The sequence below is a fragment of the Bemisia tabaci genome, chromosome 4, assembly GCF_918797505.1.
Source record: "Bemisia tabaci chromosome 4, PGI_BMITA_v3".
In the NCBI taxonomy this organism is placed as follows: domain Eukaryota; kingdom Metazoa; phylum Arthropoda; class Insecta; order Hemiptera; family Aleyrodidae; genus Bemisia; species Bemisia tabaci.
The window spans coordinates 25,461,953-25,489,927 of record NC_092796.1 but is presented as its reverse complement, the minus strand read 5'-3'; the positions used below and the strand labels follow the sequence as shown (position 1 = coordinate 25,489,927).

The 27,975-nt window shown below is 34.8% G+C and overlaps 4 protein-coding genes across 4 annotated transcripts; 2 read left to right on the top strand and 2 right to left on the bottom strand.

Annotated features, from left to right (window-relative positions):
* Positions 1-13: 13 nt before the first annotated feature.
* Positions 14-5,701, bottom strand: Ttc19 (tetratricopeptide repeat domain 19). Its single transcript, XM_019045190.2, has 4 exons — positions 5,269-5,701; positions 4,156-4,418; positions 3,450-3,684; positions 14-2,690 (listed from the first exon to the last, which is right to left on the bottom strand). The coding sequence occupies exons 1-4, from the start codon at positions 5,560-5,562 to the stop codon at positions 2,376-2,378; spliced, it is 1,107 nt and encodes a 368-aa protein (XP_018900735.2). The 5' UTR covers positions 5,563-5,701; the 3' UTR covers positions 14-2,375.
* A 100-nt stretch (positions 5,702-5,801) lies between these two features.
* Positions 5,802-9,509, top strand: LOC109032867 (BPTF-associated chromatin complex component 1). Its single transcript, XM_019045189.2, has 4 exons — positions 5,802-6,051; positions 6,881-6,972; positions 7,326-7,427; positions 8,048-9,509. Exons 1-4 carry the CDS (start codon positions 6,034-6,036, stop codon positions 8,298-8,300), a joined length of 465 nt encoding a protein of 154 aa, XP_018900734.2. The 5' UTR covers positions 5,802-6,033; the 3' UTR covers positions 8,301-9,509.
* Positions 9,510-10,655: 1,146 nt separating this feature from the next.
* RabX6 (RAS oncogene family member RabX6) lies at positions 10,656-13,732 on the top strand. The gene is made up of 3 exons (XM_019054252.2): positions 10,656-11,166; positions 12,188-12,432; positions 13,371-13,732. The coding sequence occupies exons 1-3, from the start codon at positions 10,987-10,989 to the stop codon at positions 13,567-13,569; spliced, it is 624 nt and encodes a 207-aa protein (XP_018909797.1). The 5' UTR covers positions 10,656-10,986; the 3' UTR covers positions 13,570-13,732.
* Positions 13,733-18,037: 4,305 nt separating this feature from the next.
* Nfs1 (Nfs1 cysteine desulfurase) lies at positions 18,038-27,843 on the bottom strand. The gene is made up of 5 exons (XM_019054245.2): positions 27,625-27,843; positions 26,558-26,649; positions 24,081-24,197; positions 22,840-22,977; positions 18,038-21,461 (listed from the first exon to the last, which is right to left on the bottom strand). The coding sequence occupies exons 1-5, from the start codon at positions 27,686-27,688 to the stop codon at positions 20,550-20,552; spliced, it is 1,323 nt and encodes a 440-aa protein (XP_018909790.2). The 5' UTR covers positions 27,689-27,843; the 3' UTR covers positions 18,038-20,549.
* Between the last annotated feature and the right edge of the window lie 132 nt (positions 27,844-27,975).

The window sequence follows — 27,975 nt, the reverse complement described above, 5'->3', positions numbered from 1 at the left end:
AAAAATAACTACATCCAATTTGAGATTTTTATTAACTCAAAAATTAACAAAAAAAGAATACATAAAGAAATGAAAAAGGTACAAACAAATAATACATTTGTGTAAACTGTGACAATAAGTAGGTATAAAAGGAATATCACAATGTTGAATGCCTTTCCAGTTTTTAACACTTTGGTGATGAGAGCGCTTGTTGCCAAAAATTATTGTGGAATATGCGCTGTTAGGTGCAGGCACCTGACAGACATCTCCAAATACTTGAAGTTCCTGCTCATTTTTAACTGGATTCAGAAATCATGAGATAGGTTAAACTATAACTGGAAAACCTGTATTGGATACATTTCAAGGAGCTGTGCTTATTTCAGACGTTGACAAAAAGATATATAATTCTACAATTGAATATTTGCTCAACTACAATATTTATATCAACTACCAGCGGCTGACGCCATTCCAGAATTAAAAACGTTGTCAGGCGCTGCCACCTGACGCCATCACCAATGTGTTAAAAATCAACAAACAAATTCTGCAGTGCATGACTTTCTTTAAATTTGTTAGGTGTACGATCCTTAATGCCCATTGTATTTTTTGCTGCTATATTTGAAAGTGCTTCTGGTTTTTTTTAATATACTGCCTGTTCTAAAGAAATCGAATTTTGCTCAGAAAACTTCACTCATCGAGGGAAATTGTTGAGGGTAGGGGAGGACTCAAGGGTAAATTTACAGAGTATTCATCTACTTAAAGACTATCACTTTTAAATATAAATATTTTTTTTTTTAAAGAAAAAAGTAAGGCCTGCAAGAAGCACATAAAATTAAGTTTCCCGATGGTAAACTTTGGAACTTGTGTGCAAGTAACAATTAAGGGCAAAGCGGTTAAAAAAAATGGGAAAAAAAAGACTTCACATTGAGCAGTTTCACATTACATGAGGATTTATGATCTTCATTCAGTTCTGTCCTACTTTTATCTCTAATTTTTGTGCTAGCAGTATATTATCAACAAGGTAATTAGTAAAAGTCATCCTCTGCAGATATGTATCTGTTGTTAACGGACATTCAATGCTAATGGTAACTTTTATGCAATTTTAAGTACATTGGTAGGCATTTTTTTTAAAAAATACACATGCTACATATGCTTATCTGCTACATAAAATATTAAAAATAATAGAAGTATCCATAAAAGACTAGCTAAAATGTGTGTTAGAGGAAAAGCAATTATGATGCTTTGTAATGGTAGTTGGTATATTTTGAAACAAGGAGTTTTGGTACAATTCAAAAGGCAAAATTGACTAGTTGTTCTGACCAAACTTCTATAATTCACAACAATTCCAAAGCTTGATAATTTGCCTGATACTGCAACCTAAAAGATATTGGAAAGCTGCTTGAACTTTCTCAGAGATATGCTTGCTTTTTAGAATCCTACTTTCAGCAAGAGCGCTATAAAAAACTTTGGGTAAAATAAAATGCAGTAAAACTTCAGGCAAAAAAGCAACCCTACTATAGTGCATCTTTCTGGAGGGATTGACATCTTCTGAGTCCAACAAAGATGTTTAAGGAGGATTGGAGGGAAATACTTAAATTAAAATATTATCAACCCTTGGGCTACCCCTAACAAGGCGTACTTCTAGGGTTTCTTTAAACCTCATGGGCTCTTTTGTTAGCAGAATTATACATGCGACGTCATAGGAATATGAACCCTTACAACGACAATATTGCTGTCACAAATATACAAATATAAGATGGTAAAAATGACGACTTTTTCATTACCTTCGGTAAAGGTATCTCAGGTATATGTGCCCTTCCTTTTAGGTAGGTGCTAATACTTTTACAATCAATTCACAATTTAAAATTTTCTAGAGGACCTGAAAAAAAGGCATGGCATTGAAGAGACTTTGAAATAGACATCCGATGGAGAAACCGAACTTAAAAGTGTGCTCTTTTGGTAGAAGGTGACTCTCGTAGTCAACCAGTTAGACTTTCCAGGCTATTGATAAAAAAAAATAATACAAAAAAAAAACAAAAAAAAACATGTCAATTATTGTTTTTCAGTTCTTAAACAGAAATATTTTCAGACTGCATGAAAGTGTTCCTAATGTAGACCTTTTCTTGTGGCTCACTCCAGGAACAGGTCAGCTTGTGCTTAATCTAAAAAATTGTACATCATGCAGATTCCTACACAAGAATATTCTGCTTCCATTGAATGCATGTTAAAAATACCAAAAGCTGAAAAAACAGAAGTAAGAAGGGTATCAACAAACTGCCTCGACATTTTTTGCCCGATCTTTTTCCTACCTCATTTCCAGTAGTAGAGAAACAGCACCCTTTGAGTTAAAGAATAAACTTCATCAAAGGAATGAACAAGAATCAATTTGTGCATCGCCTTTAAGCCATCGCCTTTTGAACCCTTGATAAGCACATTTCTGCATCTTTAATTCCTTCTTCGTTATTCAACCGATTTGCATTTTTCCACCCATCTCTGCAATGTTTCTCTGCTTCAGCCTTTAAACCTTGCTCAAGGTACACCTTTCCCAAATTAATATACACCGATGACAAGTCTTCCATTTGCGGGAGGTGCTTGCCCATTTCTATAGCTCTAGTTAGGTATTTCAAAGCTTTATCATAATTTCCGCGCAGGTAGTTGACAGTACCAATATCATTGAGGAGGATAACATTTTGTTCATGAATATCTCCATTCACCTGTAAAAAAAGGAATGAAAAGATTAGTTGATACCTCCTATTAAGTATTTGTAAAAAATGGCAGGATGAAATCACAGTTTGTTAAATCTACAACGTGTTTAAAACGTAATGCTCTGAAAAGAAAATTATAAATATCCGTTAGGCAAAGCAAGGTAACACATTTTATTGCAGATGCTGAGTATTTTAAAGCCACTACATAAATTCTGAAAAATACTGTTGTCAATTATAAGTGAAGCAGTTTTTTTGTGTTTCAATTGGAAAGCATATTTTTCCACGCATGTTAATTAATACACAATGGGTAACAGACAGTAAAATACAATAAATATAAACTAGTTTCACTAAAAGTGACCATTCATGGGAAAAGAGATCTAAGACCTTAGAGGCGAAAGTCTCAATGGAGCGATTTTTGGGTTGGGTCAAGAAATCGGATTTTGAGATCCCCCTCCCCCCCCCAAAAAAAACTGTGATTCTGTTGAGGATCAGGTGGGAGCAGCTGGGTTCATTTTTTTTGCTAATAGACACAATTAAATTTCATCATAATCTAGCAATTTTATATCCTTAACATGACAGATTAGAATTTCAAATAGCTTTTTCTCGAAAGCATATTTATTGACTCCAAACTTTGGATCGTCGAAACTTGGTTTGGTCTGGATTTTTGGGTGTCTTTAGTGCCAAAATGTGCATTGTGTGCTATGCTATGGTCTGATATGGATTTTCAGTTTTTGTGGACTAATGGAGGAGATCGAGCATTTTCCTCACCTCAACACAGAGCTTGTACGCTTTCTTGTAACATTTCACTGATTCTTCGTATTTGCGCTCCTGAAGTAAAAATTTAGCAAACCAATCTAGACTCATTCCATAGAGTGCTATAGTATTTTCGTTGTCAATTTTTTCTTGATCTGAGAAATGAGTTTTCTTCAGTTTGAGATCGCGAATGGCTGCTACTTTTTCCTCTAGGTGATCCAAACAAAATTTGTAGCCCAACTCTGCTTTACTAGAGAGAGAAAAAATACGGAAAAAAATTAGGCACTCACAAGATTTTAACAGTAACTTAATTTAAGTATATTCCAGTCAGTTCATATTCCTTTATATTTAGCCCTGTTCAGTTAGTTTTTTAATTTAAATTCTTCTGCAAATGGGAAAATTAATACCTCTTTGACATTATAGTTATTTTCAGAAAAAGGAAAAATAATAGTTTCAATCCAAAAAAATGCCTGCAGACCTTAACAACACAAGATTTGACGGTTGTTTTTTCTCTTTGATGGTTCCTACTCAGAAAAGTTGAGAGGACTTTAGACAATTGCTAAAACAAAATCAATTTTGATTCTGTTTTCTTCTGATTTGATTTCTGTTCGACTCATTTTAACTTAAGTAAGTAGATCGAGAGGTGGATCATTAATGCTAAAGCCTTATTTTGAAACTACTTGAGCCTTAAATTAAGCTGACTTATTTTTGCACTACTTACTTTCGATCTCCTTTTTCTTCTAATATTTTGGCAAGTTTCAAGCTAATGTGCAAATTCCTCAGGTCATTTTCAGGCACTTGATTGCTTATAAGTCTGTTCATGATCAAGACAAACAGCTTCTCGGCTTTCTCAAACTGGCCTCTAGTCATTGCTAAATTCGCCATAAGATCATACGCATAAGTAATTCCATCGCTGTTACCCTGTTCTTGAGCTTGTCTTAAGGCAACATGTAACATTTGCTCTGCTGCAGGGAACTCTTCTCGCTGTAAAGGCAATAAGTTAAAATTAACACAAAACAAAAAAAATTTTATGTTACAAGGCAAATTTTTACATTAAAAACATAACTCTCTAAAGAGGATATTTTTGTATATACAATATTCAACCGTGCTTTAGGGCCAGGTAGCTGAAGTTGAATTTCATTTTGAAAATTTGGAGAAAAGAACAATTTGATCAAATTCTCTTTGATTCTGCTGGAGATGAGATTGATGGAGTCCAGGCAAAATAAGTTCATGCAATTGTATAATGTGACAGAGGCTTTAATGTCTTCAACGTAAAAGTAATATTGGAAGTAGGTATATGTCCATCAAGATGGGGGATATTTCTGTCGCATTCTAGAAGTGTGCATGTTAATTTAGCGTGGACCCTGAAATGAAAGAATAGGGCTACGGGTAATTTTTCCTCAAGTACTTGAAAATACAGATTATAGGTGCGAGTGTTTCCATGGATTTGAAATTATGAAATTTTGTAGCAGATGGTAAATTTATGATCTAGGGTGCAAAAATGGTACTTCTAAGCTATAAGGGTATGAACTTGGTGCAAGTCAATATTTAATCTTTTATGGTACCTAATCTCATGAAAAATAAGAGAGAAACCATTAGAGGACACTCCCAAAAGCATACATTTTTGAGTGTCCGTAAAAATTTTGGATCATGAATTACATAATGATAAGTCTTAGCCAGTTAGTTGCGATGCAATGTTGACTAAGATCGAGGTAAGTGTAATACTGAGACAGCAGAATCTGGTACGAAAAAGTAAGCAGGCAGAGGGTGAAAAGTAATTGTGAACTGATGTAAGTATACCACATTGGTGAAAAAATAACAATATCCGTCTTGCCTGAATCAAAAGGATGGATCGTTTGAGGGTCATTATCAATTCCGATTCAGGATCCAATTCCTTACTCTTGAATATATCCAAAAATCCGAGAGAAATACACAGCATTAATTTCCCAGCATGAGTATTGTTTGGAATCTGCTTTTCTTGAGGAGATATTGATAGGAGAAGCTTGTTGCTGATATGGAATCGTCGACTTCCAACTGATGGCCCGAGGGTTTCAACACTTGAGACTTTCAGACACTTCAAACATCTGTAGGATTTTATACACTTCGCGAGACAACGAATGGCTTCCATTTTGACTGACTAGATTTATTAAATGTTAAGGTAAGGAATATTTAAATGGTATGAACAATGAGAAGACAGTTTACGCATCTGTGAGTGAAGTGATAAGAGCTGAGAAGCAAAAATTGATAATATTGTGAAATTAGGTTATCGCGCCACTGAATTCAACGTATGTCATCAACCATCACACCTCTTCTTTCGCGTCCGATGAATGATGTAATTCTTGTTGTGTTGAGCTTAGCTTTTTGATAGAAAAACTTTTTGACTTTCGGCGCTCGACAACTTTGGTAACAAGTTCGGTAAGGAAAGGGATTTTATTTTTTATCATATTAACGAATATTCTCGCTTTTAAACCGAAGCTTTAAGTACTACTAGTTATCAAGGACCAGACTTAATTCATTCCTGAGGTCAACATTTCACATGTGCCACACATCGGTCAGGAGCCTCAATAATATCTTCCTGTAGGAGCCAGAAAGTGCAAAAATGAACTCAGCCAGTAAAGTGAGTATTCATCTTACTTCCAATATTTTCCTTGATTTCGTTTATTTCCTAATGAATGGATTCATACCACTCAGAATACCTCTGTGTGAAATAAGGCAGATGCACTCATTGCGGAGCATTGTGATTACAATGACAAAGTCTAGAAGATGAGTAATTTGCTGTTATCAATGAAGAGTTTCTCCCTATTGTTTGGCGACTCTGCAGATCACTTTACTGCTTTCCTCAACTGATTCTTAGGTACCAAAGCCACAACAGGTAATGTCTCTGCCTGTGCAGGGGCGCCAAAATTTTCCAATCGCGCAATTATGATCTCCCAGTCGCGCATACGCCAAAATGGAAAGGCCATATAATTTTGAAAAGCCAGTTTGCCACAATGTTAAAATTCCATATAATTCAGAAAATTGCTGTGAAGTTCGCATTTTTTCTGTAGGGTTGCAGTTCAATCAGCGTTCTTTTTGCTTAAATGCTGTTATTTGTGATGATAAGTCATCTACATCCCTGCACGTGCCAGAAGCGCCATTCCTCTTCCTGTATGATGACTCGCAGCATACATTCATATCCTTGCGGGGTTATAAATGTATGTTGTGAGCCGTCACACCTCTACTCTGCCAATATTCTCTGTAATATTCTTGGAAGTCAATGCGAAATAGTAAACTCTACTGCCATAACTCATGTTAGCTTCAAGATCTACCATCATTGCACAGCTGGTTTCAGTCTTTCAGAGATTTCTCATGTATACTCCAGACTAAAGGCATCTCTACCTCCGTTAGATGAACATCTCCTCCTCGTTCTGTTCTGTCTTTACGATTGTGCTTCATTTATGTTTTAGGTCGGTGAAATTTTTACTGCTGCTGGTGCTGCGTTTAATCAGTTGGGAGAATTGATTCTACAGTTACATCCCACAGCAGATTCACCTTCTGGGTAAGATCCTTTCAAAAAAATATTCAAAAAATCAGATATGAAAGCTCAATTTCAGCTATTTTAAAGTCTTCTTCTCTGAACAACCATTGACATCAATTTTAACAGTAATACCTGGGATAAATGTTGATTTATTTTTCCCTAACCCAATCGAATATGTTGCTTTCAGTAAACACGTCGATGTGATTTTTGAAGGTTCTTTATCTTGTCCTCTTACAAGAAGAATCATGAATTGTAAATTCATACACACACCTTTTTTAATATCCAATCACTGGATAGTTTGCAGTGAAGCATATATTTGAAAACTAATTTTTTTCTTAATAGCAGCATTCTAATTTACTTGTATATTGTTGTAGGGGTAAATGGTCGGATGAGGAAATCGCGATGCTCCAGCAGTCAGTCGTAAAATTTATGGATGACTTGGCCCAGATCAGTGCTCACATTAAAAAGAAAACAGTGTAAGTTTTCTCAAAATTTATTTCAATTATGCCTCCATGTGATACAGATTTGAGATGTGGAATGATGTCATGAATAGAAAGTTCATATTAGTTACTTTTCCAAATCAGTGCCCCTCATATGCAATGAGTTGTAATTTAATTTGTAGTAACCCATGAATGAGAGAACTCATTTTCAAGTACACGATAACATTTCTATAGAGATCGATGCACAGCTTAGCTGTGAGTTGTTTCTGGGTCAAGAGTCCATTAGATACTATGGCATCTCTGCTAATGTTCTTAGTTAAATAAGAAATATAGTTTTTTAGTATTTAAAACCAGCCAGAATTTTTGTTAAAAATCAGTCTCTAAGTGTTTTTATTTTTTTATTTCAAACGGGAAATGGTCTGTTGCGAAGAAACTCTATTGAGATAGAATCCTCAACACGTACAAGTACACATAATATGGAAACCTCAGATTGGCGTGTGACGATCATAGCTCTATAATATCTGATTGCGCCATATCTAACTTAAATTTATATTGGGGGAACCCTTTGAAGTTTCTGCACCCCTGGACTGTATGAGTCGATATTAGGAGAGTCATCTGCATTTGTCATTTTGAACTTCTTTAATGTGTTTTTTTAGGTCCCAAATTCGATCAACTTTAAAGAAGAAAACATTTGAAGATGCTGGTATTCCTGTAAGGTCAATGTCACAGCAGTCAATAGTTGCACAACAACAGCAGCAGCAACAACAGCAGCAACAGTCAATGATCGGGAAATCTGCAGAAGTTACCCTTAATATGTTGAATGCTCCGGAATCAGAAGTTGATGTCGAAGGAATGCACGAAGATGTTAATGTGAACTATGACGGAGCTAACGAAGAGGTTCATTCGTAAAATTTCCTCATTCGGATGGTCCTAAACTGGGTCAATTTGTCCATAGGTGACTATAATGCCTACTGCAAAATATGCGCCGGAATCGATTGATCTCTGAGTTTTATTTTAATTAAGAATGGTGTCATGTGTGCGCTTCCCGCTAAAGTGTAAAAAAAAATGTAAAAACAATAATTGTAAATCTTCTCTGGGAGAACATGTATATAAGGAAACCATAGGAATATTGATATCTCAGTTGGAAAAATTTTATTGTTAATCCTGTTACTTAGTTATTTTGAGAATGAGCCATCATCTTACTGACCTAAAATAGATTCTTTAAAAAAATCCACCTCACCAAGCTAAAGGGTAAAATTGAAATGCAGTTAAAATATGAAGAAATTTAAAATATTTGAAGAAGGTGCCAGAAAAATGATCACATTGCCAGGCCCATAGCAATGGTAGAGGTCAAATCTCATTTTTTTGTTCGCAAGAGGTTAGCTTACATGGGAAAATATTCACCTTTGATCAATTTGATTAGCATTAATTGGTACATAGCCGACAAAATGAGTTTCTTTGTGATATTTTTCTCTTGTGTAACTAGCTTTGAAGAGTATTCTTCAAAACCAATGTTATGCATCTTGATCAGTGACTAATTTCACATTAGGCTTTGAAAAAAAATCATTGGATTTTATGATTAAAAGGTTTCATTGATACATAATATGCAGTTAGAAAAGTGATAAAAATGTCCATGAAGACGTCGGCGATGTTTGATTCTTTATGATTGGTCGTAAGCTTTCTTTCAGAAATTGGTCTCCTATCTAAAGAACTTATTTTGTGTGTCCAATTCATTGAGTATTCATCATTTTCATTTATTTTATAGGATGATGATCTCTTTTCATGATAATAATTACACTCATTGGAAGGAAAGAAAATTTGAAGATCAATACCGAGCCTTGTTCTATTTATTACTTATTTATACAGGAATTTTCATTGTCTGAAGTATTCACGTTTTTAATTTTATTTTTGAAAGTACCAGGGCACACAAGTTTTTTGTAATAATCTGTTCTTATATGTAACTTTTCAAAACTGCAAACATTTGAAAAATTCATTTTATCTGTGGACTTTTTTAATTAGGTATCTTTCTTGACATTCAACTATCACAATCAATTGTCATCTGGTTGGAAGTGAATGACATTTCGAGTTAGTTTTGAATAAAGTATTTTTGTAAAGTCACCAGTCTATTGACATTTTATTTTTTTCAAACTCTCATTTTCCAGTGATTTAATTTTCTTTTGTTCAAGAGGAAGAAAGCTGCTCATTAAATTTTCACCTTTCTATTCATCTTTGGCAGATCTTTAGTTCATTCTTTTGTTTTGAAATTTATTGGCTATCAAAACACAATAATAAATGCAAATGAAATTCATGCATACTGCATCTATATTAATCATATCAAAATGAAAATGAACACATTCATACCAAGATGCAAATAATAATTTATTCCAAGCTAATGACCATTTTCAGGCATGCGGCTCATCATCAGTGCCAACTCAATATCACAAAGCTAAGTAAAGTAGTAAACAAGCGTAGCAAGTTAAAGCAAGTGACGTTACATATTAAAAAGTACATAAAGTGATGAAAGCATAATTTCAAAGAATTACTACAAATTAGAAAGGACAAGTTAGAAATAGAAAGGTACAGAGCGAACAAGCAGAAGTAGAAGTTTCTAAAACATGTATTTAATCTGCACTAGTAAAAAGAACTACATAACAGTTTCTGTATTCGGTTGTATAGGAGTAATGATTACATTTTACTTCAATCAAAAATTTCGATAACTAGTCTTCAAACAGAAGTGAAATTTTAAGTATATAAATAATAAATGATTTTTTTCTTAAAAAAAAAAAAAAAAAAAAAAAAAAAAAAAAAAAAAAAAAATTGGTTGAAAATACCTGTGTAAAACTGTGACCCATCTTTACTCCTTCAAAAATTGAGGTCCATTCTCACTTTTTATTAAGTACCTTTCAGACGATGTACTTAATGATGTAAAGGGGGGCTGCCTTTTGAAAAAAAAGTGGGTGGGTAGGCCCACCCAGATAGTCCCCCAAAATTTTGAATATGGTAAAAATTAGCTCTTATTAATCAGAGAGAGTCTCTATTTCAAATCTTTAGGTGCGACTGTTTCAAAATTAGTATAAGGTCCAGACTTTCTGATCACCCTGTATAATACTTGATTCAGAGGTATGTATTACGTATTACGTGATGAGATTGAGTAGTAGGTGTTTAGCAACGTTGCCGAACTGCCAAAAAATTGTTGTATGATTATTGATTTCGCATCAGCTGACATTTATTCCCCACGAGATCTAGCAACACTGCTACAAGTTTTCTAACCTATTCAAACCAACTGTGTTTTTGTTTAGTCTTAAGTTAGCACTTTGCGTTTTTCAAGTCAAGAGAAATCTGTACCTGTGGTTTTATTTCTCTATAGTATTATTGCTATTGCCGCTTGGATGAATTTAGACTCTATCAAAATCACCAATTCTGTCACCTGACTGCATTATTTACTTTTGCCCTTAGTGTGTAAAAATGAGTGGGTTTATCAACACCAATCTCATGTTTCTTCAGAGTCATCGCACTGGAACTGTTCGCAATTTCTTATGATGTAATGTATCTTTCCTCACAGTGAAATTTCTCTTACGTTTTCGAGGAGTTAAGTATGGCCTCTATTAAGGTACCTGAGCAAAAAGTAATACTCTGCGGGGAGTATGGAGTTGGTAAAAGTTCTCTGTTCCGTCGTTATGCTTATGATACATTTGTCAGTGGCTCTAGTCGTCAACTTACACTGGGTTTGGATCACTACAACAAAGAGTACCGGATTAATGATAAATCAATTGGGGTAAGTTGTCCTGATGCTTATTTTTCATAGTCCTTGTACTAAAGTTAGTTGCCAGGCAAGGAGGCCCTTTCATCCAATCGTTTTTACCGATAATCCGATTGCCCCAAACTCGATATCCCTTCAAAATCCTGGTCTAAATGCTCCCACTAAAAATTTAACCCATGTTATCACCCGATTTTAAAGAAAATAGCATGTCTGTACTTGCTTACATTGGGATGTCATATATGACACATCTTCAGACAAAATTAGTTACTGAGTGGTACTGGTATGAATCCAGCATCTTTTCTTTAAGATTGCTTTGAGAATTGTTCTACACCACTCCTTGTTTTTATTAGGCAGCTTATTATACACCATGAGCAGTGAAAATTTGTAAAAGGATCCGCTAAAGTTTTTTTGAACATTCCATCCAAGAAACGAAGGCTGCATCCATACCTATAAGAATATAGGTGGACAAATGGCGTGAGTGGTTAAATGACATTGTGAGAGAATAATGTCCCAAGTCATCAAATACACAGTAGAAGAGGTGCGTCAGCTAAGGTGACCCTTGTTCATATGCCCTTTGCAAGCGACCGCAATGCAGTTGTCCAGTAGGAATCGAGGATTGACTGTGCTCACGATCGGGCTGTAGTCAATTCCTGATTGCTATTTGAATATTGCATCGCGATTTTTTGCAAGCAAAATGTAAACCAGTGCTAATATAGTTGACAAAAGCTCTACCAACTTTAAGTATTGGATAATGCTTAGCTATAATGTTAAAAGCATTTCTTCAAGTCTTGTGAGTTTTCCTTTCTATTGGTAGTAATGTAAAACTTAAAATGAAATTATACCGCAACACCATTTTGCCACTCTTGCTGTTTTGTCCTTTTTTTTTTTTTTTTTTTTTTTTTTTTTTTTTTTTTTTTTTTTTTTTTTTTAATCGGTTCCTACCTACCTACCTACATCCTAATGTGCACCACAATCGAGGAAAAATTTGGATGTAAATTCCACCTGATTAATTACTATTTTGTGTTCTGAATTTCAGCTACAATTATGGGATACAGGAGGAATGGAGCGAGTTGCCTCGATCACTTCAAGTTACTACAAGTTTGCAGAAGCGGCTATTTTAGTCTTTTCTTTAGACAATGCTGCCTCATTTCATGTATTGTCTCAACATTTGTTAGAGATTGTAACATATGCTGAGAATGCTAAGATATTTCTTTGTGGGAATAAAATGGATTTAGAGGGTTCTACACCTCAGGTCACAGAGGCTGACATGGAAAGTTTTTGGTAAGCACACTCTTTGTAACCTGTACCCGTTTAACAGTGTGACCCAAAAGTCTGGAAGCACTTTTAACGGTTGCTCATAGAGATCTAAAATTTTAGGTGTTTTCTTTGACCAGTATAAGGTACTTTATACGATATGTTGTTTGAAAAATAATAAAAATTGGTTAGTTTTTGTGAAAACGCTATGTCAAAAGCTCAATTTTTAAGTGAGATATGACTGTTCAAAATTGTAGACAAACTAAATTCTTTAGCCAATTTTCAAAAAATCATAAGTGCCATTTGAAAACCTGGATTGATGAGAACTGTGAGTCTAAGACTGCCAGTAAGATGATTAGTTCCTCATAAAATTAAATTTCCCTTTTAAAAAAATTTTTTGAGGAGTCGTATGTCCCCAAAACTGCCAGATCTCAGCAATTCTCATTTTAATTAAAATTGCTTTGAACACTTAATGCATGATAAAAAATTATCCAAGACTTTTAAGAAACTGGTTTAGGCTTTTGAACCATCCGGAATAGGTGAATCTATACACAAACGGGTACCTGTGGTATTTGGAAAAATCTTTGTCAAAGGGCAAAAAATACAGTTGATTCACTGGAAAGTAAGTGTAGCAAATGCCTCGGGGGTAGCAAACGGAAATCCAGGAATAGGGAGGAAAGATGAAGTGGGTAAGTTACAAAAAATAGGTTAAACTTGCTCCTAATGGACACTTAGTAAAAAATTCTTCGAGGAAGGCCCTTAAGACCCTCGATGGTACATCTTTTCTTTTATTACAACCATTGCATCTGCCTTAAGATAGGAAAAAGTTAAATCTGGTCATGACATTAAATGGTACTCTTGGTTTTTTTCCAAATGTACAAGCGTAAAAGAGGAATATTCAGTTGTTTTTTTGCAGCTCTAAGTTGTGGGATTTATTAATATAATTTTTTACTTATTGTTTTCAGTGAACAGTGTCACAATCTCATCAGTGCAACCTATAAAACATCATGTAAAACCGGCGAAGGGGTTGAGGAGATGTTTAGAGACATTGCATATCATCTAGTTCAGTCTAATCGATCTCGAATTGAGCTTCAGAGTGTTGACGTAAATGCATTCAAAATTGCACCGGCTGAGGAAGTCACAGAACCATCCTGTCTGTGCTAGGTAACATGATAGTCAGTAAAGCTGGAATTGAGCCTTATGATAAAACACCATTTTCATTATGAAAAAATCCTGCTTCAAGAAATCAAGATCTACCCTGCCTACCTGCTCAAAGTTTTATTCATTTGGTGTTTAGTCGTGTTCATAAAACAGCAGTTCCATTTTTTTTCTTCTTTTTTTTTTCTCAATCATGAAGTATTAAATCTTGCTTTGAGAAGACTTCACAACCATTTTTGGTGAATTTTATATTCGAAAAAAAAGGGGATATGTGAAAAAAATTGAGTAACAATCCTATATCTGGTTGTTGAGCTGATTCAGAGTTAAATCAAAAGATGTTTTCAACAAGACTCTTGATGCATTATAAAGATTCTATAATCTCTGTTGATTTTCCCTCTGCAAGAGGACTTTTTTGTTATTTATTTAGTTGGTACGCACCATTTGTGAATTATTTTCACTAAAATCATGAAAAAGACAGTTTTTGGTGTAAATTATAAACTTGTTGAATTTGATTGTAAAACTCAAAGGTCTAGAGGTTGGTTTTGGTTTTAGTCGTAATTTGAGGAATTGGCATACACTTTTTTCTTTCGTGTTATTTCCTTTCATGTGAAGAGAGGCAAAATTGTCTTCCAGTCGTCTCCACTCTAGCCTCGGTTCTCCTCTATTATTTGTATTTTTTGTTTAGTAAACTGTCCAAAATTACAGCACATATAAAATTCACCCAGAGAAGAACCTTTGAATTTCCCTCATTCTGAAGTATTTTTCCTCCAACCTCCTTGTGCAGTTGTTGGACCCCAAAAAAGTTGAGAAAAATTTTTGTTTAATTTTGGCAGTAATAAGAGTTATAGTGGATTCCTGTCGAGTGAAGGTTAGATAATTTCCACCTCTTTGCCTCTGGCGATCAGATCATTTTTTCTTTGAAGGGCCCAATCCCAATGGGTCTTCTAGCACTTCAACCTTGATTCAGATCAAAAATTTCCCTCCTTTTTTGTCCTCACATAATACTTACTACAGGTGTTCCCTGATTATTAACTTATATTTATAGAGTTTAATTCTTTCTAGATTTTGATTGTTTTGTTTTGGTCGTCAAGAATGCTTGGATTTAGCCAGTGCCAAAGGTTAATACTCAAGGAATTATGAATTAGTCTCACTTAGTGTAGTGATGAAGATGTATTATTTTTTATATTTTTCGGCTTGTAATCCTATTGAAGGCGCGGATGCAGTATTTTTCCCCATTTTTAATAGCGACCAAAAAATCCCCATTTAAGGTTTTTTCTTGTTAAGTATAATTGTATGGAAGCCAATTCATATTATGAAAGTGGAAAAGTAAAGGAAAGGTATCCGTAATCTTACATTGTCTTGCGTTGCGCGTCTGAGGCATCTGCGTTCATTTTTGCTCTCTTTGTAGGTGTATGAAAGTGTGCAAAAATCTGAGAGTTTTGATCTCATAACTTTATAATTTCTTAAGATCGTCTCAAGTGAAGGAGATAAGCAGAATCTCTTCATGCTTGTGTCTTTACCTTCGTGTTACTACAATTGCTGGCGCTAAAGGACTCGCCAGTAAAATCTCTACTTTTTTTAAACGTTTCCTAATGAAGATCGTAATGCCTAGAATTTAACTTCGACTGTTCCATTTGTGTGCAATTTTAATGTTTTCTAAAATAGCATGTAACAATTACATACCCTCTGCCCTGACTCCCGTACAATTCTAAAAGGTGAGGGGGTCCCCCTGAACCTGTAATTCGTTACAAGAGAGAGTAATTTTTGTTGATTTCTCAAAATTTTAAGTTCCATCCGATCTTGAAATTGATCATCCAACGTTAGTTGCACTTTAAAGACTAGATTAAATGCATTGTCTACCTTCAACAAATTTCGCATTTAATTTATATTCAGGATCCATTTAAATTTTAAGCTTCATGTAGGGAATGCCTAGCTCTTTAAGAAGGGATATCAGATAGTTTTTTCATCAAAATTCTTCTCTGAAATATGTTATTTAGCAAGTATTTCATTCGTTAGCCTTCACTGGTCATAGGCAAGAGGATCGGCTGTGAATACTTAAATATACACTAGAGTGGCAATATTGAAAGGAACATGAAAGTTTAGGTTTTTATCTTGATTTTTTGTGTGGTTTTTTAATGAATAAAAACTTTTTCGGTGTGTCTCTGATTGTTGATTACGCAGGTATTTGTAAACTAGACGATTCCAGTATTTTTTAATTCTTGCCAGTTATGGATCTTCAAGCGTCAGCATGATTTTTTCTTCAGTTGTGCACAAATTTCTGTTTCATTCATTGTTGCTGGTAAGAGAATATTAGTAGGTATTGGTTTTTTTTTTGGTGGCAATTAATTCAGGAGCAGACAGATAAGGGATCTTAGGTTGGTTGGATGAGCTTAATTGAACAAAAAGTTGAGCTTTTAAAGGTACGTAGATAAATGCGGATTTCATCCTAAAAAGGAAAAGAAAATGAGTTTAAATGGTCTTCTGTATCACACATACAAGTATCAGAGAAAATCTTTAAGTTTTCCTAAGAGAAGAAAGAATATACCCCCAATCTTGTAAGTTGCTAACATCTCTAACCTTCATACATTACATAGTCTCATTAATCTCTTGTTGTTCAGTAAGTAAATTAAAATGTTGCGTAACTGAAGTTATTAAATTTTAACTGTTAATGCTCTACATAACTCCTTATTAATACTATTCATAAAAGTACTTAACCATTTAAAAAACATTGAAAGAATTCCTGACTTGAATCTCAAAACGTGGGGATACCTTAAAAGTAGGGCTCATTATTTTATCAACAGAAAGAAATTCACTCTTGAATTATAGCAGGACCACCAGTTTTCTAATTGTTCATTGCTATTGATGCAGCGTCTCCAAAAAGGGATCCAAACCCCTCCTCCTAAACCTGAAATTTTTCTCAAAATGGCAATTCTCTGTGGTTTCTAGGAATTTGTTTTCCCTTATTCCCAAGAAAAATATTTGATGACAGATTCCACTCTCTTAGACGATTTTCTTATCATACTAAGTATTGCATCCAGTTCTTTTAATTTCAAATCTGAAAAATAATTGTTTTACTTTTTAAATATTTAGCTTCCAACTTATTTATTCTGAAAGAAAGACAACTATCCCAAAAATTGTATTTAAAATGTTATGTCATTGGAGGTGTTGTGCTCAATGTCTCGCCTTCCTGTGATGCTGTTCATTAATTTCATTCATAATTCAGAATTTTAGATTCCTCTTTTTACATACCGATGTTCTTCAAGACTACAGGAGTGTCGAATCCTGTCACAAACCCCTTAGGAGAGTTCAAACCCCCACTCCTCCCCTACCTATGAGATAGGTTTATCTAACTGCAGTAGTCAGGACTAGCTCTGCTGGCTTTCTATCAGTTTTGACGAAAGGTAGTGGTATAAATCAGTTTTGTCGGTTCCTTATCAGGTTTTCCCGGGCAAATCTAGTTTTGCAAGGCAGAACTATTGCTGCAGGTTCCTTCTTGGTAAAACTCAATTCGCCGAGGCAGAGCAATAGTTGTACAAAACGGGATTTGCTTCTAACCCTCTGTAAAGTCGCTCTTGTAGGTAATTATTTTTTTATTGTTACTTAATTTGATGGATGTCAGTTACCTAAAAACTTCTTTACTGAACATTTACAGTTTCCAAATGAGTCCTCGACTCATGAATGCCCGGTTTTTCTCATTTGTTCATGTTTTTTGTCTGTAGATAGCTGTATTGTTTGTCTGAGGTGAATTTGGGTATTTTTCAATGTATTTTTGATTTTTCTTGATTCAAAATTGTTTTTGAGTGTTATTCTTTTTTTAAAAAAAAAAATGAAATAAAAATAATGTATTACAGAAAGGCACTCACTTAAATCTCCAGCTTGCACTGACCAATTTGAGATCCAAGTACCAAAATACAACAAAAGTGTCTTGAGATTAAAGTTTCACTGTTTGATTGATAGTGTCCATTAACGACATCACTTCAGCTACAATTACATTGCCATTTTCATATAAGAAAACTGAATATGTGGTAATCAACTTTTCAAGGTAATATTTTGTTTACTCTAAATCTGTCTTTATAGTGTATTTTCCAAAGGCATATATTTGAAAAAGTAATCCCAAAAAAATGTCAGTACTTTTCATAAATTAATTCCAACCAAGTTAACACATTCAGAAATAATAAATACCTGGAATCACCTCAATTAGTTCACTTGAATTGTTTTAAAGTGAAGTATGTGAGCTGATCAAATCATCCAATTTGTTCAATTTTTTTGTTTTCTATCTGTTGTGAATATATTGTCATTTTACTATGTGTGATTTTAAATTATTCAAATTGAAGGATGAATACAATGGTTTTCATTTTGAAGAAAGGCTTCTTTATTCTGTCTCTTAAAGCAACTTTTATCAATGCTTCAGATGATGCAAGAAAAGAAAGCATATTACGCAAGTGAGCACTCGAAAAAGAGGTGAGTCTGTAAATGAAAAAGAGAACAGTTGGTATTTATTTTGAATTGAAACAGGAACGACTTATTACACACGTAATAATTTACAATAGAAATGCCTATGATACAATCAACCAATAACAAATTTGGACTTATTTAAAAAAAGTTTACATTTCATTCATGAAAATAATTTATGATCATATTCAAAATATTTAAGTTCAAGAACCTTACATCTCCACATAAAGCGAGCAGTTTTGTAGCCCTATTTGTAGTAATATTCAAGAGTTGTGGCCAGGCTTGTCACAGAAAAATACATCAGGAGACAGAGCAATATAAGTTACTTACAGTCAAAAATCTTTTAATTAGTACAATCATATGAATAATTTTGGAATTTTAAGTTGGATCACACTAGAGAGAGATCTAAATGGCTAATAACTTGGAAAGCTAGTGCTCTATCTCCAATGTCAAACTTTGACTGAACTTCTTTGCCAGACTTCGTGAAGTTATTTTGATCGATTTGTTTCAGCTGTGTTGAAATTGGTCTGAAATAAATTTTGCAAGGCTAAAAGCAATGTTATGCTTAGAAAGTCCTATGCTTCAATCCAAGTTTATCAAAATGTATCAGTGATAATAATTGGGCACATGGAAAAGAATAAGAGTTCCTAATCATAGAATGGTCAGTCAATATCTGCACATCAAATACTCCAAGATGATGCATACGGTTCGAGCATTAGTTCTGCTACATATCGATATATGCTGGCCAACAAAAGGAATTTCAATTCTAAGAAACTTCTGTTAAAGACCATTTTATCATAACTTAAGAGAAATGAATAGATTTAAATTTCGGTTTTAATGGCTCATTTGTTTGATGACCAAATCTAAGGCTGAAACAATACCCTAGGTTAAGTAACCAATAAGGAAGTTCAATAAATGTATACATCATACTGATTCTAATTACAAATTTTTATACCTCGAATGTTGTCTGCCTATAATTGAATGGCCATGAAATGAGTAAAAAGCTTTAAGAGAGCTCTTTAAACGCTTTAATTTTTGTTCAAACTTCTCAAGTTGAGACAAACTAAGTCCAGGTTACAGACTGACTGGGTAAAATAAAGATGTACCTATAATTTGCTCTTACACGTTTTTACAGGGTTTATTTTGCCATGCAAGATCAAATAATTAAATTCTGAAGTGAAGAAAAAAAATTATGTAATAAGGAATTTCAAATCTTCAAAACGAATAAAAGATGGTAATACACTACGCAAGTGGAGGAACAAAATGCCCATCATTTCAGTAAGCTAGGTCAGTCTGACTCTGCACCAAAATGTCACAATAAAACCTAATTGCCCGTAATAAGAGACTGGACGTTGTTGGAAAGGAGGATTTATGAATTTCAAAACAATAGGTGGTTCTAAAGCACCGAATCAAAAACTCTTTAGCTTTTAAGTCTCATTCCCTGACCAAGTAACAGGAAATCAGTCAGTCTACATACTTGAGAAAATGTAAATAAACTTAGGATCAGGGTAGAAAATTGCCCAAACACAAGGAAACATTTCAGTTAAGAGCATCAGATGATTCAGATACACTAAATTTAGAGCTGTTCTTACATGAGTCTTTTTTAAGGCAAGTACAAATTAAACAAAAATATCAGTGAAATCGAATTAAAATTTAGAACTGTACAACCTTATCACTCTAGTATCACATTGAGAACTTTCTGTACTTAAAATTATACACACAGAGGATCATAGTTTCTCTCTTTTTTTATTGTGTAATAAGCAGCAAATCAAGGGTCTAAAAGGTTGAATTTTTTTTTTTTTAGATTACTGTTAAATTGAATACCAACGACTTCCGGGTTCAAAAATTGCAAAATCTTTCTGGCATTTTGTTTACCTATCATCATATTTTTCTTTACTAGGTAACTCACTATTCTCACTATAGAAAAAAAATGAGACTTTCCTTAATTCACTCAAAATGACCTTAACAATTTTTGGACAAGTATGCTTGACGGTTTTTCCTTGAGAAAATAAATATGATGGAAAATTTTAAAATGACAATGACTTTGTGTTTATATCGAATTTGACCAACCAATATGCCACTGGAAAAAACAAAAAACTGGCTTTTACCTGCAGCAAATTGGGGCTAATTCATATTTATCCTTTAATCTCCATTGAAAATTCACTGAGATCAGTGCAAAATAAAAAGTTTTCATCTTCCTTTCGGTTTTGATAAACTTTGTTCGGCGATGAAGTGCTTTGAACGGAGATTTGAGCAAGGATGAAAATAAAATGATTCGTCGTGCAAATGCCCCTTTATACCAACACACCATGAAGATGATTACATGATTGCAAAGCTTATATTTAAGACTTTTTTCCGTCTGTAAAAAAAAATCGTGACAGAATGTGAAACAAATAAATTCTAAGCTTGTCATTTTGAAGAGTGATTTCAAGGAACTAATAAAAAAAAGGGGGCGCTCATGACAATGTCCCCCATTACATCATATTCACCAGGAGGTAACAGTCAAAGACACAGAAAAAATGATTCGAAGATAATCAGTGTTGAGTCCATTTAATAGACTTAAGATCAATACCTTCTTGAACCATTTCCCACAAAGGACTCATGTTACGCAATCGCTCTACATCCTTAATGCAACGCTCTGCAGTGTAATCAACCTCTTCTAGTGTTGTAAATCTTCCAAACCCAAACCTGATAGATGAGTGTGCTAGGTCCTCATCTGCACCGATCGCACGTAAAACATAGGATGGTTCTAAGGATGCAGATGTGCAGGCACTTCCACTGGAAAGCGCGACATCTTTCAATGCCATCAGCAAGGACTCTCCTTCGACATACGCGAATGATAAATTCACACACCCTGGATAAGAATGTACTGGATCACCATTCCTCACAACATGTGTTAATGATGAGAATATTCTATTGAGTAAACGTTGGGACAATTTTTCCATCCAAGCATGATCATACTTCATTTCTTTCTTTGCTATTCGGCAGGCCTCTCCCAAACCTACAACTAGAGGTGTTGGTACTGTCCCACTACGCATACCTCTCTCCTGCCCACCTCCACTCTGAATTGGCTCAACCCTCACTCTGGGTCTACGCCTTACATATAATGCTCCAATCCCTTTAGGACCATAGACTTTATGGCCACTGATTGACATTAGGTCAATATTTTGCTGACTGACGTCAATTTCAAGTTTGCCAATTGCTTGAGCTGCATCAGTGTGAAAAAACACTTTTTTCGCTTTACAAATAGCTCCTATTTCTTGGATAGGTTGTTTCACTCCTATTTCATTGTTGACAGTCATGATAGAGACCAGAGATGTCTGTGGAGTTATTGCTTTTTCCAACTCTTCCAAATCAATTATTCCATTTGTACCGACCGGTAGATAGGTGATGGAGAATCCTTCACCTTCTAAAACTCTGCAAGAATCCAATACGCATTTATGCTCCTGAAAATATGCAAGAAAAATAAACTTTTAAATAATTCCCCCCGGGGCATGGCAAATTTAACTTTTCAAACACTAATTATTGGAATAAAAAAGATCCCAACATTGACAGTTAGCTTGAACATACAGTAAAAATTATAAACGATAGAATTAAGAGATAATCTCTGCAAGTAAAGAGCAATAAAAAGAAATGTTCTGGTATGGGTGTCCCCTTGGGTGATCTTGAAACTCTGTTCACTCTGTGCTTTGCTGATGACCAGGTGGTGGTTGCTCAAGATCAAGATGACGCGGAATACATGATGCGCAAATTAGTAGAAGAGTATCGGAAGTGGGGTCTGAAAGTCAGCAAATCCAAATCGGAGAAGATGACTTTTGGCGGTGATCAGCAAAGCATTGAGTTGGAGGATGGACAGCAGATCAAAGGATGCGAGCACTTTAAGTACTTGGGAGTGCGGTTGACCCAGGATGGAAGGACGGATCAAGCTATCAGGGAAAGGAACACCTTAGCAAGGAAGGCTATAGCGATGTTAAATGGAATCCTCTGGGATCAGCGGATTTCCAAAGATAACAAGAGGAGGATATACAACGCTGTAGTCAAAAGTATATTAACATACGGATGTGAAGTTTGGCAGCTGAAGAAACGGACACAGGATATGCTAAGAGCAACGGAGATGGATTTCTGGAGAAGGTCGGCAGGAATTTCTAGGAGAGATCGGGTCCGTAATGATAGAGTGCGTCAGATAATGGAAGTCGAAAATGACATCGTGTTCGACGTCATGACCAAACAACTTGTTTGGTATGGTCATGTCAATAGGATGACGGAAGAGAGGCTGCCAAAAAAGATGCTTGATTGGGTTCCTCCTGGGAGGAGACGTAGGGGACGCCCAGTGAGAGGTTGGCGACAGGGGGTGGTAAATGAGATGAGAGATTGTCAACTCCCTGATGACCTGTGGGAAGACCGAGCTTTGTGGCGATTAGGCGTCGTAAAGCGCCAAAGAGCGCTGTAAAAGCGACTCATATATATATAAAGAGCAATCCACATCACAAAATGAAATGACAGAACTTGCTAATAGTAGACTTTTTCGAAGTAGCCAGGCACTTAAACCGTTCAACCATTTGAAATTCAAAATGAGGAGAATAGAATTAGCAAGATTTCAAGAATTGATCTGTTTGATCAATCAAGCCAAACCGAAAATAGTTGAAGATAAATTTGATAAACTTAGCAGAAAATGAAAAATTCAAGAAATGTAGTGTGAGGAAAACTGCGGAATAAGTTGAATAATAGTTTCAAGCTCAATTTTATACATGTGTATGACTAATCAATGTATAAGTGTGGCCTGCAAAAGAATTAGAGGAAAAAGGAGAGGCTTAAAATACTTACTGTTTGTGTTGTAATGATGTGTTTCTTTTTACTGGCATAGAACCTTGCTACACCTTTCACTGCAATATTGTTTGACTCAGTTGCTCCAGAGGTGAATATGATCTCTTTTGGATCACAACCGATTAAAGATGCTACTTCCTGAAAATCAAAAATGAATACTCATTTGAAAATCTGATCTTATGGTAAGTTCCTCGCTTAATTTACAAGGATGACTGCAGTACGAAAAAAATACATTTCCCAGTAATTTAAACTCGAGCATTGAACTATGATTTCAGAAAAATATCTTTATTATGTTTCATCTTATTTTCCTATTGAAAGGCATTTAAAGAGCTTTCACACAATACTTATGGAATGACCTGAGGATGCTGAAATGCAAAATAGTAGTCTGAAAGAGATGGGATTTTTGGAAATATATCGTGATTTCTCCTCTTAACTTTTAAGCACTCCACTCAAATTTTCAGGCATTTTCTCTACTTTATGAGCCAAAAAATATGAAGGTTTCTTCTGAAAATCCTGCTAATAGAAGGCAATTTTTTCCCCCTGGCATTTTCGGATGATTGAAACATTCTACAGGTATCTTTAAGAAATGAGAAGAAAAAAAAAATGTGATTCTAAATTGTCTGCAAAAATCAAATGATTGCAACTGAATTAATTAAATACAGCAGCAAAGCTAAAAATGCTGTTGGGTATGCTGTGCTCTACTAATCAATTTTACAGAAAAAAATCAATATGATCTTTCAATTTCAGGGTTATTATACAAACATTCAGACAGGGCTGTCTTCACTACTGGGTAGAATACTTTCTAAATCTACTTACAATGTTTCCTAACGACACAATGCAATTTTCACCTTGCTCTTGTAACTAAAGGCATTGTATAATCATTGTTAACTTTTGTTGTTTTCTGCAGGAATGCAGAAAATGCTTTGATTTCCCATTTAAAAATCTCTTCCTTTGCTATTTCCAAAGGATGATTTTCTCTTTTCCTTAAATTTACACACGTCCTTTATTTTAGCAAAAGAACACAGCATTTTAATAACTGACATTTGAGGCGTTTTCAAAACTACATTTTGCTGTCTTCCTGTTTTTGCTTGCCACCAAATGTGACCCCCAGTCAAACGGCCATAAAGTTTCTGCAAGCCTGCTTCTCGACTTTCATTCTCAAAACTTCAGGATCACTTTTTGTTCTGGGAGCTCTTCGGATGTTAATTTTGTGAAATGAGTAAGAGAAAGAAGTATTTTACCTCACGAGCATTTTCGACAGCTTTTTCACTTTCCCAGCCGTAAGCATGGGTACGTGAATGAGGATTCCCATATGCGGAGGTCATAAAAGGTAACATGGCATCTAACACTCTTGGATCCTGTAAGAAGATAGTTATGCCATAAGATAACGGGAAAAACAAATTAAAAATTGAAAAAAAGTATCTGGAAAACAAGAACACATCAACAAAGAAGATGTGATCTTAATTTGACAAACAGAAAATGAGTGCAAGGTGCAAAATAGGAAGCAAACTGAGTAAGACTTTATTCTTCACATTGTTAGGAATTTGATGTATAGTTCACCAAAAGTAACAAGAAGTAGTAATTAATAGTAATAATACGCACTTTGAAAATGCAACAGAAGATTTCCTTTTTTTATTCATTTTTTTTTTAAGGAGGAGGACAAATTATTAATGACAAAACAATGAACGCTGAGGTACACCTAAAAGCAAATACTTGTGCAACAAATGTGATTACATTACATAAACCAGGAATGATTCCTAAATACAGAGTAATGCATGAAACAAATGCAATCAAATTTTTAAATCTTGAATTTTGTACATATGTTTAAAGCTAAACTGAGGACAGATGGTCTTCTGTCGCACACTAGAAGTGTGTTAACTTATTTGACAAGGACTAGAATTGAAAAAAAGAAAATCCTAGTTACTCAATTCAGGGTTGCTATACAATTTAGAAAATGAAAAATCCTGACGGTTCCCTAATTCCCTCGACAAATTTTGGTAAAATTCATTAACCTTGAAAATCTCCACTTTTTATCCTGTCAATTTGTGTTATTTTGCTTTCTGTAACTCATGCATTATCTCTCCAGTGTATGAGGCTAAAAATGCTCATTAGGGTGGCCCAAATTTGGCGATGTCGGAATTTTTTTGGTCTTACCCCCTAGAACTGTTCCATTTGATCAAAAAACACTCTCTGCCAAGTTTCAGCCAAATCGGATAATATTAACCCGTGCCGACAGAGCCATCTTTTTTATATGGGATTTTACATTGAAAAATACTTTTTTCCGGAAAAATCCATTTTTCGAAAAATGTGTAATTTCTAGAAAAAATCTGAGGTCATATTCGGCTTCAGCAGGAAAAATTGAGTGGGGAAACATGTATTGGACACTTCAAAAAAAATTTTTATCCCTCGTTATAGCGGCGAAACAACTGAAACATCTAGAAAGCGCTAAATAAGGGTAAAATGACGGTGATAAAACTCAAATAATTACGTACGTCTGCATCTGAAAACGAAGCTCATCATATGGTAGGTGTTTCGTAGGTACTTTTTTACGCTGAGTCCGAAAATGCTATCCATTTTTCTCTATTCATCAGGATTTTCCGGAAAATCGATTTTCTTGTATAAAAAGAGGGTTTTCCGGGGAAAACTCAATTTTCAAGATATGAACCTCAACATGTGACGGGTGTGTTTTATGTGTTTTTTAACGCTGAGTCCGAAAATGATGTCAAAGTTGCTCCAGTGCATCTGGATTTTCCGGGAAATCGATTGTACCGAGTTTTCTCTGGAAAATTACCTTTTTTACGGGAAAAATTTAGTTCCTCAGAAACTCTTAGTGGAATAGAGGGAAACGGTTATGATTTTCGAATTCACCGTTAAACAACACACCAAAAACATCTAATACAAGTCGATCGTTCATTTCCTAAAAATTAAGTTTTCCTCGGAAAACCCTGTTTCTACAAGAAAATCGATTTTCCGGAAAAGCCCGATGTACTGGAGCAACTTTGACATCATTTTCGGACTCAGCGTTAAAAAACACATAAAACACACCCGTCACATGTTGAGGTTCATATCTTGAAAATTGAGTTTTCCCCGGAAAACCCTCTTTTTATACAAGAAAATCGATTTTCCGGAAAATCCTGATGAATAGAGAAAAATGGATAGCATTTTCGGACTCAGCGTAAAAAAGTACCTACGAAACACCTACCATATGATGAGCTTCGTTTTCAGATGCAGACGTACGTAATTATTTGAGTTTTATCACCGTCATTTTACCCTTATTTAGCGCTTTCTAGATGTTTCAGTTGTTTCGCCGCTATAACGAGGGATAAAAAATTTTTTTTGAAGTGTCCAATACATGTTTCCCCACTCAATTTTTCCTGCTGAAGCCGAATATGACCTCAGATTTTTTCTAGAAATTACACATTTTTCGAAAAATGGATTTTTCCGGAAAAAAGTATTTTTCAATGTAAAATCCCATATAAAAAAGATGGCTCTGTCGGCACGGGTTAATATTATCCGATTTGGCTGAAACTTGGCAGAGAGTGTTTTTTGATCAAATGGAACAGTTCTAGGGGGTAAGACCAAAAAAATTCGCAAAATAAATTTTGCTGTGTATAATTGGGCCACCCTAATGCTCATCCACAACAAGAAACGTACTGTGAGTTGGCTCAAGAAAAGATGGCTGGTTAAGTAGGTATTGTAAAAGTTTATAGTTACTCACGAGTGGAGTGGTAGCTTGTGCATCTAGATAAAGAGGCTTGCCTGCCAGTTCTCCCATGGGACTTTCAACTTTGGTTCCCATCTTTGCTGCATCTAGGAGAAAATAAGAAACACTGATCACTGAAAAGTACTACAGGAGACAATATTTTTTAACAGGAATGATTAAAAGCATGATCAAATTACTTCGGCAGATTTAATGGAGAAATTCTTAAGATAAAAGTATTCAGGGTGCCTCTAAATAGAAGAATAAACATAAGACCATAACTGAAATAACATTAAGTATCCGATGAGTGTACAATAATAAAAAAGTCAGTATTTTTATCTGACGCCATTGCTTCATTGAAGTAAGAACATAATACTTAGGAGTAATGGAATATTTGCTATACTACATTGACAACTTAGGGGCTTTTTTTTTATCCATGAATTGAGTTATCTGCAGTTCAAAGTAGTTTAACTTGAGGTTAAGATTGCATGTAATTGCAAGGCGACCACCTTGAAAGAGAGATACAAGCATTCCACTAGAACGCACAGACTGGGAATCAGGATGATGAAGTAACATGCTTCATCGCGGTCCTCTGAAATTTCAAAGAAGAAAAAGCTCAAAAGCTACCTCTAAGATTTTGGAATTACTTCCAGGAGTTCTAGCTTTCCTCCTATGTTTAGATACTTAGTGCATATTTTCCAATTCAATTTTATTCTTTTCAAATACATATAATTTCATTACAGAGTAGGCTCCGTCCCCCACCAAGAGCACAGCTCGAGTGGTGGGTGTCAGGACAACTAATCATAGCTCAACTATATAACATAATCTATGATCTTTTAATAAGTAATTCAATTTGCGCATACACTTACATGTTGGTGATCCACACATGGTACATATTTGTCATTAGTGTAAATTTGGTAAGAAGGGTGATTGATTATGATCAGATTGCCTTAAAATTTGGCGGTATGACAAAGACTCCTCCATTAAGAACTTAAATACATAAGAAGTGTTCTTCCTCTCACTATGCATGACTTCATACTGCAGTGACAAATTGGAAAATATGAAAGTATTCGCAAAATACTCACGCTTTAGATGAGCAGTAGAGGACAAGTATCTTGCACAATGTTGGGTGCTCCTGAACAGGAACATTTTTGAGGGGTGAGGAGACACGGAAGAAAAAATGATACACTGTCTGAATATTTGAAGACACAATTTCTTTGTTACGGTACGAGAATAAGGGGAGACATGTTAATTTTTATCTTCAATTAGATCACTAAGACACTTTCTCTCTCAACACCATGTTATATCATCACTCATCACATCACGGGAGGCGATCGAAAATTTGAGGTTACTGTTTTGTTTATCTGCTTATTTTAAAAAAAATGCAATAGAGAGCAGCACAGTCAAACAGCATTTTTTTTTAGAGGTTATGTTGA

Coding starts and splice junctions, on each gene's coding strand:
- Ttc19 (XM_019045190.2), bottom strand. CDS start 5,562: ATGGAAGCCATTCGTTGTCTCGCGAAGTGTATAAAATCCTACAGATGT. Junction 3,685..4,155: donor GAAGAAAAAGGAGATCGAAA/GTAAGTAGTGCA, acceptor TTCTCTCTCTAG/TAAAGCAGAGTTGGGCTACA. Junction 2,691..3,449: donor CGTACAAGCTCTGTGTTGAG/GTGAGGAAAATG, acceptor CTTTTTTTACAG/GTGAATGGAGATATTCATGA.
- Nfs1 (XM_019054245.2), bottom strand. CDS start 27,688: ATGTTCCTGTTCAGGAGCACCCAACATTGTGCAAGATACTTGTCCTCT. Junction 24,198..26,557: donor CACAAGCTACCACTCCACTC/GTGAGTAACTAT, acceptor ATCTTCTTACAG/GATCCAAGAGTGTTAGATGC. Junction 21,462..22,839: donor ACATCATTACAACACAAACA/GTAAGTATTTTA, acceptor GCATATTTTCAG/GAGCATAAATGCGTATTGGA.
- RabX6 (XM_019054252.2), top strand. CDS start 10,987: ATGGCCTCTATTAAGGTACCTGAGCAAAAAGTAATACTCTGCGGGGAG. Junction 11,167..12,187: donor TTAATGATAAATCAATTGGG/GTAAGTTGTCCT, acceptor TCTGAATTTCAG/CTACAATTATGGGATACAGG. Junction 12,433..13,370: donor GCTGACATGGAAAGTTTTTG/GTAAGCACACTC, acceptor TATTGTTTTCAG/TGAACAGTGTCACAATCTCA.
- LOC109032867 (XM_019045189.2), top strand. Junction 6,973..7,325: donor ACAGCAGATTCACCTTCTGG/GTAAGATCCTTT, acceptor ATATTGTTGTAG/GGGTAAATGGTCGGATGAGG. Junction 7,428..8,047: donor CACATTAAAAAGAAAACAGT/GTAAGTTTTCTC, acceptor GTGTTTTTTTAG/GTCCCAAATTCGATCAACTT.